Source organism: Trichomycterus rosablanca, unplaced genomic scaffold, assembly GCF_030014385.1.
Source record: "Trichomycterus rosablanca isolate fTriRos1 unplaced genomic scaffold, fTriRos1.hap1 scaffold_77, whole genome shotgun sequence".
Lineage (NCBI taxonomy): Eukaryota > Metazoa > Chordata > Actinopteri > Siluriformes > Trichomycteridae > Trichomycterus > Trichomycterus rosablanca.
The window spans coordinates 120,616-135,628 of NW_026947253.1; the positions used below are offsets into that span (position 1 = coordinate 120,616).

The 15,013-nt window shown below is 37.7% G+C and overlaps 1 protein-coding gene across 1 annotated transcript; it reads left to right on the forward strand.

Annotated features, from left to right (window-relative positions):
* Window positions 1-712: 712 nt before the first annotated feature.
* Window positions 713-14,334, forward strand: LOC134308128 (transcription factor atoh8-like). The gene is made up of 3 exons (XM_062990663.1): window positions 713-1,507; window positions 8,311-8,502; window positions 13,369-14,334. Exons 1-3 carry the CDS (start codon window positions 860-862, stop codon window positions 13,372-13,374), a joined length of 846 nt encoding a protein of 281 aa, XP_062846733.1. The 5' UTR covers window positions 713-859; the 3' UTR covers window positions 13,375-14,334.
* Window positions 14,335-15,013: the final 679 nt, after the last annotated feature.

The window sequence follows — 15,013 nt, forward strand, 5'->3', positions numbered from 1 at the left end:
CAGCACTTGTACCTGATTTACACTTTATATGAATGTATAAATGTATGTATACGCACGTCAGCGCGTGCACGCGCTCGCACTTTTATTTCTGGTTGAACTGATAAAAAATGTTGATTTTGGAAAATTAAAATACGACCCGTTTTTCCCACTGTGGATTGCTGGAGTATCAGATACTTAGTAATGGCTTTGTAATCCTTTTGAGACTGATACATTTACATGTATTTGTTTTGCGTGTGTTTTTAAATCTTTTTAGAATGCGGTCTTGTGTGCTTTGTTTTGAGATTTTCTAGCCTGCTTTACATTGCCAGATATGTTCGAGTATATTAGTATAAATACTATGCTCTGTTTAGAATGGCTCTAAGTATTACAATCATCTATCAAAAATTATTAATGTGCCACCCGATCGCACCCTAGTGCCTATGTCAATAAATATTTTTTAACTGCAAAATAGCTGTGCCTAAAGACACACCATTCGGCGATCGTTGTAACAAATGTTTCCTCTAACGATTTTACATAAGTCACGGGCTACCTTAACTGTTAAAACGAAATACGCGTATGACACGCGAAATAGTTGTATGACACGCAGACTTTTATTTTGTCTGTTCATGAGGAGTCTGAAAAAGCCTAATTTAATTTTGGCCATCATCTTTCTTTGCAGGCTCGCTGAAAGTCTCGCCGAAAGTCTCGCCAGTAGGGGCTTATATGTGAACGCAGATGAGCTGTTGCACAGGCAATGATTCCTTGATTTTCGGAGCTTCGGAAACAACTGCAAACCGCAGCTTTCGCACGACCCTAATTTTCTTACTTCTTGACGCCGGCACTAGTACACTTTAAAGACAAATAAACGTGGACATCAAAGATGAAGATTCTTCATGTAACCTCAAACTACAGTAATTCAACAGACGCATGCAAAAATTTTAAACGAAAAGCTCGGCGTCGTCTTAAACTTTTGAGCGAGGAAAAGGGCATTCGCGACTCTAAAAATATTGTCGACTCGTTGGGACTTTTTGTGGATGCAGTTTATGAAAATGGGCGAGAAAAACAACTTCAGCCTTTTGATTCAACTGCATCGCGTGGAGAACACAGACGAAATTCGGACATAGTTAATACTATTGATACAAAAACACATAGCATGTCGACATTTCCTGGCAGTATCGCGAAAATACAGGCACAGTCCATTTTGGGGGCAACAGTTAAAGCCAGCGACACAACATCGTTACAGGCTACAATCTTTGACAATCAACAAGGGTTTCCAAAAATTTATTCGCCGCAGTCTTGTAGTGGGTTGTGCAAACGTTCAGAAAAGTCATTTTCCTCGAGCTCTCAGGTACCATACATCAGTAACAATGCTGAACCGACAGACTCATCTAGGAAACGACTGGGAGAGACGTCTGGAATCGTCAATGAGATCAAAGCAGTTCAACAGACACGAAGACTGTTGGCCAATGCTCGTGAACGGACCCGGGTGCACACGATTAGTGCAGCTTTTGAAGCTCTGCGAAAGCAGGTATTGAGATTTTTTTACTGACTGAAAAATCATTAGATGTAAGTCTATGTAGGTGATTGTGTGTGTTCAGGTTTTCAAACACACCATATGTGTGTCCAAGCAAGCATGCAGTTGGTGGCGTCAGAATACTTTTGGTCCTGCAGGTGAGTGTGTCTGTGGGCAAGAGTGCAGTTGGTACATGATCATGCAGGTGAGTGAGTGTTTGTGTGCAAGCATGTAGTTGGTGGTGTCCGAATACTTTTGGATATGCAGTTGATGGTGTCTTAATACTTTTGGTCATGCAGTTGGTGGCGTCCAAATATTTTTTGTCATGCAATTGGTGGCGTTCAAATACTTTTGGTCATGCAGTTGGTGGTGTCCAAATAGTTTTGTTCATGCAGTTGGTGGTGTCCGAATACTTTTGTTCATGCAGTTGGTGGTGTCCAAATACTTTTGCTTATTCAGTTAATTGTGTGTTCAGGCATGTATTTGGTGGAGGTGTAAATACTTTAAAATGGACTACATGCAGTTTGGTTGCTGTCTGGTAAATAAAATTCAAAGACTTGGGCATGGATGAAAATAACTGGGAGTGAATGGGAGAAACGAGTGATTTAAAAACAAAAAACAGAGGCGTGCAGGTCAGTATGGACTACAGTTCGTTCACTAGCACTGACAACGTTTTATAAATTACAATGTCCTAATACTTTTGGTCATGCAGTTGGTGGGAATGTTAATACTTATATTACTTATACTTCCTAATACTATACTTCAGGAAGGGTCACTATGGGGTCTGTACGAAAAGTGAGCTGTCTTGTGAGCTGCCTTGTTGTCTTACTGCCTATTTATAAGTCAGGTTATTCAAACGCACTACTAAAGACAGAAATTCTATCAGTTTTTGCTTACTAAGCTAACACAGTTAGCCTCATGCCATTCAAACCAATAGGATGCGGTGGCACAACGCACTAGCATGTCAACTAACATCTCCCTCCGTGTACCGAAAATGGTTAAATTAGCTGACAAGCCAGAATTTGCTAATAAATGACACTTGTGCAAATAAAAAATCAATGATAAATTATTTACGTTTAAAAATAACTGTTCGTTGCTCTGCATCCGTCCGCCATATTTGTTTTTTTTTTGTGTGAGAAAAGTTGTATTCTGTCAAAATACCGCTCAAATTTAAGGTACCTTACTAGGCAGCATTTTAAGCTATCTGAGAATTCGAACAGCCTTCTTCTCGGGAGCGCGCATAGAATGACGTAAAATGCTGTCTATGTAGACAGCTCACTAGGTTTTCAAACACACCATATGTGTGTCCAAGCAAGCATGCAGTTGGTGGCGTCGGAATACTTTTGGTCCTGCAGGTGAGTGTGTCTGTGGGCAAGAGTGCAGTTGGTACATGATCATGCAGGTGAGTGAGTGTTTGTGTGCAAGCATGTAGTTGGTGGTGTCCGAATATTTTTGGATATGCAGTTGATGGTGTCTTAATACTTTTGGTCATGCAGTTGGTGGCGTCCAAATATTTTTTGTCATGCAATTGGTGGCGTTCAAATACTTTTGGTCATGCAGTTGGCGGTGTCCGAATAGTTTTGTTCATGCTGTTGGCGGTGTCCAAATAGTTTTGTTCATGCAGTTGGTGGTGTCCGAATACTTTTGGTCATACAGTTCGTGGTGTCCAAATACTTTTGCTTATTCAGTTGGTGGCGTCTGAATACTTTTGGTTATGCAGTTGGTGGTGTCCAAATACTTTTTGTCATGTTCACTTAAATAAATGTACATTATTAAAAATCTCCTTCCTCTTAAAGCCTCTTTGAGCAGGCCAAAAAGGTGGAAATCAGATGGCGCTAAATCCGGACTATAAGCACTCTTTTAGTCTCTTAGACACGACCAATTACTATTGCTAAAACAACAAAGCTAGCACAGTACTATAGATCTATAGATAGATAGATAGATAGATAGATAGATAGACAGACAGACAGACAGACAGACAGACAGACAGACAGACAGACAGACATGCAACATTGTTAACCTCTGGAGAATTGTCAAGAGTGCCGACCACACAAGTTGGAGTGAGAATGTATTACCAAGATTCGGACAGGACACAAATGCAGTGTACTTATTTCAGCTATTGCACATGTAGGGTAATCTCTACAGGGGTTGGACAAAATAACTGAAACACCTGGTTTTAGACCACAATAATTTATTAGTATGGTGTAGGGCCTCCTTTTGCGGCCAATACAGCGTCAATTCGTCTTGGAAATGACATATACAAGTCCTGCACAGTGGTCAGAGGGATTTTAAGCCATTCTTCTTGCAGGATAGTGGCCAGGTCACTACGTGATGCTGGTGGAGGAAAACGTTTCCTGACTCGCTTCTCCAAAACACCCCAAAGTGGCTCAATAATATTTAGATCTGGTGACTGTGCAGGCCATGGGAGATGTTCAACTTCACTTTCATGTTCATCAAACCAATCTTTCACCAGTCTTGCTGTGTGTATTGGTGCATTGTCATCCTGATACACGGCACCGCCATTGGATGCACATGGTCCTCCAGAATGGTTCGGTAGTCCTTGGCAGTGACGCGCCCATCTAGCACAAGTATTGGGCCAAGGGAATGCCATGATATGGCAGCCCAAACCATCACTGATCCACCCCCATGCTTCACTCTGGGCATGCAACAGTCTGGGTGGTACGCTTCTTTGGGGCTTCTCCACACCGTAACTCTCCCGGATGTGGGGAAAACAGTAAAGGTGGACTCATCAGAGAACAATACATGTTTCACATTGTCCACAGCCCAAGATTTGCGCTCCTTGCACCATTGAAACTGACGTTTGGCATTGGCACGAGTGACCAAAGGTTTGGCTATAGCAGCCCGGCCGTGTATATTGACCCTGTGGAGCTCCCGATGGACAGTTCTGGTGGAAACAGGAGAGTTGAGGTGCACATTTAATTCTGCCGTGATTTGGGCAGCCGTGGTTTTATGTTTTTTGGATACAATCCGGGTTAGCACCCGAACATCCCTTTCAGACAGCTTCCTCTTGCGTCCACAGTTAATCCTGTTGGATGTGGTTTGTCCTTCTTGGTGGTATGCTGACATTACCCTGGATACCGTGGCTCTTGATACATCACAAAGACTTGCTGTCTTGGTCACAGATGCGCCAGCAAGACGTGCACCAACAATTTGTCCTCTTTTGAACTCTGGTATGTCACCCATAATGTTGTGTGCATTGCAATATTTTGAGCAAAACTGTGCTCTTACCCTGCTAATTGAACCTTCACACTCTGCTCTTACTGGTGCAATGTGCAATTAATGAAGATTGGCCACCAGACTGGTCCAATTTAGCCATGAAACCTCCCACACTAAAATGACAGGTGTTTCAGTTATTTTGTCCAACCCCTGTACATCGTTGCCACTGAATAAATGACCCACTCACACCCCACTCACTATCACTATCTCCTTTTTTATGTTTATAGCTAGATTGTTCTTTTTTGTTGCTCCAGTCTATAAAAGGTTTCCCCTCCTCTCTGTATCCCTTCCCCTTGTCATCCTGAATGGGACCCAAAAAAAGTTGACATCTGCATATTTTATAGTACTGAACCTGGCACAGCAGTCATGTGTCATCAGGGCAAATACGAAGGGCCTCAAGACACATCCCTGTAAAGAACCAGTTCTCAGTGACATGGTGGCTGATGTGTTATTGCCTACCCTACAAATTAAGGTCTGTCTGTAAGAAAGTCCAGTATCCAGTTACACTGGCAAGTAGGGCTGTCGCGCTAACCGCAATTTTGAAATATCGCGGTATAGACCAGCCAACCGCAGGGCATGCCAAGCAACCGCAACACCGCGGTGTTCACGTTTTTTCTTTCTTTCTTCTATTTTTTTTTGTTTATATTGTTGCAGGGTCCATCTTGTTATACTCTTACATTCGGGCGTAATAAATGTTAAATGAATTCATAATGAAAATGAGCTAAGAGCGTCATTTTCCCGCAACCTGTTCTCATGCGTTGCTGCTGAGGAATTATAGGCAAGTTTATTAATGATCAAATTGAGTTCACACTCAATAAATACTTGTAATTTAGACTATATTCAAACAGCCTTGGTGAACTAAAACACTTAATGACGGTTAATATGGCATTGCAGCCTGCAAATATTCTCTTTCTGGTCTTGCTGGAATGATTTAAATGTATTTTTTCGTTGAATAAAAATGTATTGAAACGAATAATAACTTGAAATGTAGTATATATTGTTATGTTAATTATACCTACTAAATAGATAGTTTGTCGCATTGTAAAGTCGCATGCAGGTACAGTACACGTGTATTAGTGTAACGAGCCCCATCAGAGAGAGTTTTAGTACCGAGGGGAACATCGCTACCCCACTCAAATTCTCTCTAAACCACATCAGATGAACGTGTTGGTTCTTCTAGCGCGCATAATAACGCAGGTTTAAACTCTTACAGACTTTATTATATTTCTTTTTTACCATATTTTGATTAGATGTGTATTTACAATATTTAGCCTAAACACTTTTTTTTTTCGTTTCACACTGTATATCTAGCCTAGGAGCTAAATTTAAACCTTTTTTTAATAGAGAAAAGACGCGCATCCCTGCTCTGTTCTGTATTTAACATTAAACACGCATTTCATTGGTCTTAAAGCTGTCTCATCTTTGTCATTATAAAGCAATAATATACCGAATCATAGCCTAACAATAAAGCTTGTTTATATAGCTCTAAAATGCAGATTAATTAAGTAATTTTCAAAAACAAAAAAAAATGGCGATATTACCGCATACCGCGATATTGAGACAGGTTGAATATCGCAAGGGGAAATTCTTTCACCGCGACAGCCCTACTGGCAAGTACCCAGTTTGACAACCAGATGCTGTGTGATTATTGTATAAAACACTGATCTGAATTCAACAAACATCATCCATACAAATATATTACTGTTCATTAGATGTTCCACGCTTAGATGGAGTGAATAAGGCATCCTCATTGGAGTGATTTGGGCAGTAGGCAAACTGCAGCAGGTCAAGTGAAGGTGGAAGAATGTAATATCTTTGATGAGCCTTTCAAAGCAGTTAATTATAATGTACCCAAACTGCAAGTCTCTGATGGTGTGATAATGAAACACCTGCATAACGCACAAACATGGCTTGCTCAGTATACACAGGAGGTTTGCCTACAAGAAGTAGCTTAGTAAAATACAACCAAAAAAGTTGGGAGAGGAGCTAAAATTTTAATAAAAACAGAAAGCAAGATTTGCAAATCTGTTTTGACCTGCATTCAGTTGAAAAACCATTACAATTTAATGACTGCAACACATTCCAAAAAATTTGGGACACTTGTCTAAGTCTTTTACATCCGCTTTCCATTTAACATTCTGTAATTGTTGGGAACTGAGAACATCAGTTGTTGGGTTTTTGTGGATTCTTCATTCTTGTTTGATAACACTTTAACTGCTCAGTAGTCTGTAATCCTTGTTGTCATATTTTGTGGTTTTGTGGTCAGTTTTAACTACAGTACTTACACCAGTCAACTACAACATTAAAACCATCAACAGGTGAAGTGAATAACATTATATACTAGACAGCAAGTGAACAGTTAGTTCTTGTTATGTTGGGAGCAGAAAAAATGGTCAAGCGTAGGAATCTAAGTGACTTAGACAAATTGTGATGGTGATAATGGTGAACTGTTGATAATGTTATGGACACTCAAGCAGAGACTAGGTGTCAAAACACAGTGCATTGCAGCTTGCTGTCTGTGGGGCTGCATAGCTCTTAATGTGCCTAGGATGGGCATATGAGCATCAGCTGGTCCATGGAGTGATTAAAGAATTTGGTCTGATGAATTACATTTTCTTTTACGTTCAAGGTGTTCAGAACACCACAGGACACCTGTTTTGTGGAGTCCATGTTTTGAAGGGTCAGAGCTGTTTTGGCAGCACAAGGTGGACCTACACAATAAGGCAGGTACTACCATAAGCTGCCATAACTGCTACCAATTGATTCTGATAACTGGAAGTCTTATCTTGCTGTTGTGAAACTCTGACCCACTGTTTTCTGCAGAATTGTTTTTAATTTGGTGACACTGTAGAGAGTTTTATACATAAACTGCCCATTGGGTTTAGGCTAGGACTGGTTTTTTTAGCGATTCAGTTGTTGTGCTTAGCTATTAAAATAACTGGTGATACACAGTGGTAAACTTAACTTTTTACGTATTTTCATTCATAGCATTTAGCAGATGCTTTTTAATCCAAAGCAACTTACAGAAGTGACTGAATACAACATTATTAATTGAGGGTTAAGGACTTTACTTATCTGCCAAACAGTGGTAACTTGCCAGTGGTGGGTCTTAAACCTTTGACCCTCTGATATCTAGTCCAGTGCCTAAACAACTGAGCTACCACTCTAGGATTTTTTTGAAAAATCTTTCTTCTACCCAAAAAAAACCTTTTTGTTTGTGTTTGTTTTTTTATATGGTTGTTTATGAAATGTAAATTTTTTAAGAATTTATGATGTAGCCAGTATTGCATGGCAGTTCAGAGTCTTATGTGTGCAGTAAATAATTATTGTTTCCTGCAAGGTTAAAGTTTGCAAAGTATAACGCCTGAAAATAATTTTCAAAATAATTCTACAAGCTTAAATAGAGCCTAAATAATCACAGTTTGTGATTACAATTGTGGGCAGGCGATTATTTAATAATCTTATTATTTAATTATTATTATTTAATAATTATTATTTAATAATCTTGACAGGCCTACTCATTGTGTTAATCTAGTACTGACTGTCTAGACTGTATCATTATACAAACTGTGTTTTTACAGGTGCCTTGTTATTCCTATGGGCAGAAGCTCTCAAAGCTGGCTATATTAAGAATTGCATGCAACTATATTCTGTCCCTGGCTCAACTTGCAGATCTGGATTATTCACCAGACCACAGCAACATAAGCTTCAAAGAGTGTGTTGAGCAGTGCACCAGAACCCTCCAGGCTGAGGGGCGCTCCAAGAAACGAAAGGTAAATATATGTGAGCATCAACAATTTGCAGAATATAGCACGCATACATGTAGCTTATTTTTTGAATAATCATTGGGTGTGTAAGTGGAAATAATACTTTTATAATAATTTTATTTCTTTGTAAAAGCAAAATGCAGTCTACAGTTGTATGCTTTTACAAGTTTGGTGTGGAGTTACTCCAGGGGACACCTTTATGGTGAATTGTAACATTGATTGTGAACTGACCTCACTAATACTCTTGACTGCATGCGCACAAATTATTTTTTTTATACAGACACCATTTCTGGAAAAGGTTTGTAAAATGCAATAAAAAAAAAAATTTTTGATTTGTTAATATTCCTGAATGTTTATTTAACTACAAATAAGTAAAAATAAATTATTGTATTGTTTTGGCTGACTAAATTGATTTTGTTTTGCAAATATAAATTTATGCCAGTATCACACAAAAATACTGGATAAATATGAGTGAAAAATGGATAAAATATTCATGTTTTAAAACATTCCACAACAAGCAAGTAAATTGGTAAAAGGTTTGGGTATCATGATTGGGTGTTTAAGGAGGCTCCACCTCAATCTTTGCAAGGAACGGTGGGTTCTAACTTAGAATTTGTGCAAAAATGAGAATTGAGTAAGAGAGTTGTAAACTTGTTTACAATTTAAAAAGAACAATAATTATATATACAATTAAAAAACTTTTTTTAGTGCAAATAATGCTTGATCATCATAGCAAAGAAAATTGTTTCTCCATAGCTCAGTCACTGCTCATTACTAGTCCTACAGGTATTTAGAGATGTTTAAGATACATATATACATACACAGTATATATGTGTGTAAAAGTTTAATTTTCAGGAAAATGATTTTTGACACCTTTTACATACAATTAAAAAAGGGCTTTATTTAATGCAGATCAATAAACTTTTTTTTTCTCCAGACCTAATGAGACCCTCGCTGTCAAAAAACTTGCACTGGATTCTAGCTTCACAAAAGCTCTGTTTTACTTAGACTTTTTTGGTATTATCGAGTTATTACCACTTGTGTAAGATACTACAGAGAAATTTTGAAGATAGTTCTTATGTGGCTTTGTGATTCTTATCAGACAGCTGTAATTCAACAGTTTTTTTCTAATCTTTTACTGATTTTTTTTTTTTAGATTATAGTACCCACCTCCTCCCCCTTTCCTCTACAATTTATACAACATGTAAAATAAATGCGCTGCCCAGCACAAAGCAGGAGCCCCTCTGAACTATTCTCAGACTTCCCTTTTCCCTCCTTCACAGTCTAATAATCACTTTTACTGCAGTTAAAGATGTTGCATGCACTAGTAAAGTAAGATATTTATTCTACAGGGCTGGCTGTGATGTTCAATAAATGAACCCGGTTACTTTAGCAACCAGTGTGGCAATTAGTTTTGATATGCATGTTGGGTTTTTGTTTATTCAAGAAATTAAATTACTAAAAAAAAAAAAAAAAAAAAAAAAAAAAACATCCTGTTTTTACCCAAGTGCACCTACTTAAAGCAAGGGATTACACTGAACATGTTTTTTTATTCTTATTCTGTACTTGTACTAGAAAAATTTTTGTCTATTTTCTGGAGAAATGTAGAAAAAGAGATAGTTGGTTTTTAATACTGACCACATGCTTAATTTTCTTAACTTCTTTTGGCCAAAGTTTTAACACTGACTGAAGTACTGTTGAATAGCGTTCTTTCCAGGGTATTCCATCTTTGCTCCCAGTGTTTCCTATTGGAGCCAAGCCCGCTGCGACCCTGACCAGAAGTAGTTGATAAAAATGAAATATAATATACCTTACCATGTGTAAATATAATCAAGAAGCACACAGTCTTCGTTTATACATTTGCAAGAATTTTGATTGTTTTGCTCCATGTCTGAGGCAGTATGTTTATAGTGCATTCAGAAGGAAACTCTAAAAGGCTTTCCTCCCCCTCCTGCCAGCAGGCCCAGACACCAGATGTTTTAAATGCTAGCTGAGGAGTCCTTCTGGCGCCACTCATGGGCAGAGGGAGGGTAAAGACACGCGAGCTGGAACTAGGAGATATCACTCACAGCAGGAATTGGCACATTCCCTAGTGCAGCCTTGGCTGGCTCCCCAGTTCTTTCCTAGGCCATCTGTTCTGAGAAAAAAAATCGTATCACTCTTTCACAATACAACGTTTAGAAGCAACTGTTGCAGAAAATGAGCTAGAAAAGCAGGGGTGTTTGGGGGCTTAATAGAAACCTGTCAGGGTTTTAGTGTTTTTGTTGAATAACTCAGGCATAAGAAATTTGATTTTTTGTTTATAACTAAAGCATATATAAATGCTGTCTTAGGGACATTTTCTGTTTCCATTACCCTCTAAAACTTATTGTTTTTAAGTACAATCTAAAGAAAATAATTAAAAAAATATAGAATAAACAAAATGTTGCTGCTAGGTGTTAATAGTTGCTTTCTGTCACACACAAATGGTAAACCTTTAAATACTTAAATTGTTTAATTACTTATGTAAAATGAATGTCATTAAAAATTGCAGATTTTGCATTAATTACAAAATCATTTTACTAACAATCCAGCATATTTACTACAGTCACAAGGTACAGAGCTACTTTTAGTAAAAGAAGTGTTCTCATAAACGGCCCCACAACTAATAATCTTCCCATTGCTGTCCAGGATTCAGATACAGTCTTAAACTTCAAGTTCGAATTAAAAACGTACTTAGTCACTCTGGCTTTTGATCAGTCTTTCCAAGATGGTGCCACTGTATCTGGACACTGTTCTGATCATGCTGCTTAGACTGTGTTTTTATTCGCTTTTTTGTCTTGTACTACTTTTTGTCCTTTTGCACAATTATCATCTGTACTGATCACATACTTGAAATAAATTTATACACTGGAAATCATTACACTCATCTATTTTGCAATATTTTTTTTTTCACTGAATGTGGCCATCTGAGGTACTTTGATGCAGAGGTGAACAGTGTCAACATGAGAGCTCACCTATGCATTGAAACAGAAAAAATCAAGGAAAACATGCTGGGGTTTACAACAGAGTACACAGTTCTCCATATCCAATTTTTAGAGTCAGAAAAGGTTTCAGCGGGACAGCAGGGACTGTAACATCCTCTGTCTGTATGAAACGTGGCTGACCCTACCTGTACCACACCTAGCTGTAATAATGTCTGAAAACTTCTGTGTTATGTGGATGGACAATGGCCAGTAAATCCAGAGGTGGAGGGGTTTGTTTCCTTGTTACCACAGAAACATTACCACTCGTCACGTTTCTCCTTGTCTCACCTGAAGCATCCGATGATAATGTGCCGTCTGTTGTGCCGATCATTGCCATTGCTCTATATGTCTCACCTCATGCTGACACAGGTATAGCTCTGTCTAAGCTGATAAGACCGTGGTTCTGGGCTTAATCTCCAACAATAATGAAGCTGCCAACCTTGATTAGGTGGAGAATTCTGGTAACATCAGCAAAACCAAGAAACTTGTACCACAGTGGAGAAAGTGAGTAGTTTTAGGTACCTTAAAGTACACATCTTTAGGGACCTAACCTGGACTTAGCATATCCAAGCTCAGGTGAAAAAGCTGGACAATGGTTAGACCACAGCTGAGGAATTTCAGGGTCTCCCCAACAACCTACAAAACCTTCTATACTGGGGCCATAGAAAGTAAACTAACTTGGTACATTTCAGTGGAGTATGGTCAATGTTTTGTTTAAGACCTCAAAGCACTGCAGAGAAGTCAGGGTTGTTCTTCCTTCTCTGCACAATAATTTTGTGCTAATACTTTCCCCAAGCTTTGTCTAGGGCAGAGGTAGACAGTCCTGGTCATTTAGGGCATAGTCAGATGACCCAGAATATCTCGTAAAAACATGCCAGTAGGTGGGACAAACCATGAGAGCACCAGACCACCAGGTTTACAAAGGAAATTGATGCCAAGTTTACGAATGCCATGTTGATGACATTAATTAAATTAATGCCCTTCTTTCCCAGTAGTAGCATGTAAAGTGTAGATAATTGAGGTCCCAACATAAACCTCTGTGGAACATCTTGGAACACTTAGAGACAATTGTTAACAAATTGTTAATAATTAGTTAAATAGGAGTTAAACCAGTGCAAAGGCTCCACAAAGTTGAATCAGTTCATCTGGACACAAGTTTGTTGTAGAGATACGTTTCGTCACTCAATCCGAATGACTTCTTCAGTCTGTATCTCTACAACAAACTTGTGTCCAGATGAACTGATTCAACTTTGTGGATTTGTGTACCTGGATTATTGAGCATGCGTCAACAGTGCAAAGGCTCTTAACAGAACAAGAGTAGAGATGCATCCATCATAAGAGGACATTAATAGATCATTAACTGTGGTTGGGTCTGAATCCCGATCTAAATGTTTTATAAATACCATCTCTGTTCAGATAAGATAAGGTTTGATATCAGTCCGTATTTAGACTAGGTTTTTTAATCAGGGGTTTAATAACTGCACATTTAAATTTAGGAACATATCGAAGTCAGTACTGTGAAAATGTAATTCCAATTTATGGTTCCAATTTATTAAACTACTTTTAATAATAGACAAAGATAATAAGATAAAGATAATAGGTAAACCAAAAGTGATTTTTAAATGATTATTTCATTTATTTAAAGAAAAATGCTGTTTACCCTACCTGGACCTATGATGCATGCTTATTGCAGAAGGTCAGAGAAGAACTGCATGCCTCATTTGCCTCAGTTAAGGTCAATGTACAGGATTTTACAATACACTACTGTCCAAATTGGCATTCATGGAAGAGTTGTAAGCCTTTTAAAGTAATGCAATTTGTATGTAAGCTAACTTGCATGTTTTTTTTTTGTTTTGTTTTTTTGCAGGAGTGAAGACTGCCTTTGACAAAAGAAGACTTTCAAATAATTTCATTATTATTAAAGCAATGATTTTTATGTAAACACTAATTACATTTTATTAAAAGTATTAGAGCAAGCTTTCAAATCTTGTCAAAGCAGCATGCTGTACCGTTACTTAAAATAAGGCTTTTAGAAGTAATTCTGCATAGATCAGATTTGGTTAAACCTTCTTAAGAATATAAAAAAAACACCCAAAATACTATTATAGTTTTTAAAATTTTATCATTTTAAATATTGTAATGTTCATTATTTCAGACTTCAGACATTGCTGTGTACATTGCAAAATGAAGAGTAAATTGCAATATATTGTTTTAAGGTGTGCTTTAAAGTGTATGCTTTTAATGCATTCAATTATATCTTTTTGCATTTGCCTTTTGACTTTTAAGTTAATATACTGTAAGGTGTTTATTGTATGTTTAATGCATAGAGAAAACTCATCTAGAACATTTAGCTTCTATTCATAAATAAATAATTATTAATGAAATAGTTTGGTAAAAAATATATTATGTGAATACATTTGTGATTATGCTTAAAATCAAATGTGTACCCAACACTATAACAATCTGACAGGCTGGATTTAAACATATACAAATCTGGGCATTTATACCTGTTTGTTCATTTTGTGTTGGAAAGTAAAGGGTTGGACTAAAAAAGCCTGCCCTCTGCTGGCAGTAGAATAAACGGGGACAGTCTGTACGTGACAAAGGTCCAGAGCAATTCAATTCAATGTGAGACCAATTTTAAATGACAGTAAAAATGACCAGTCACATCTTCCCTTTAAATGGTCAGGGCAGGCTATGTATAGAATATTCTATCAACTTTTCCTAGTTATTTTGCCTTTGTTCAAACTTTTTGAAAGTGTTCTGCAGGCATTCAATGAAGACATTGAAAATCTTTCTTTCTGTCAGTTAAATAAATATTCACACAAAATTATTGTTGAAACTGTGGTTCTTCTTATTAAAAGCATTTAGCTTGTTACAAAATGTAATTCAGACCAAGCAACCGAACTTGCACAATGGTGGGGAATTATTTAGTCATTTCGAACAATATGTGTTTTAGACAAGATGCATTAAAGGAGTATTTATGTTAGTAGTTTGAGATTGTTTAACTGAAATGTCAGTAGCTGAAATGTCAAACTGCAAACACTACTGAAAGTCGTAGTGACTACCCCATGTCCCACTGCTTTTGTTGTGGTGAAGAAAAATGAGTTTAATGCTTTAACCATGTACAGCACAGTATACAGTTTATCCTTCAAAACACTATCACAGCCTGGTAAAAAAGGTACAGCAACGCTTGCGTCAGCTGAGAATTCAAAATCTCCAAAGCACTGGAAAAAAAAAAAAAGCTTTTTCACTGCAATAACTGAGTCTGTTCCTTCTGGGAACATCACTGCCTGGTAAGGAAGCTGCTCCTTATACAGGGTGGGGCATAAAAATCTTCCACATTTTGAATGAATCTACCAAAAGAACCCAACTATCTAGAAAAAAAAATGCTTATATTTCTGAAAAGTACATAAAAAACAGTTTTGTTTTAATGGGTTTTAAAAATTATATCAGACAAATGGCGGCCGTTGTTGGCAATACATTGATGGAGTCGTTCCCGGAAGTTCTCC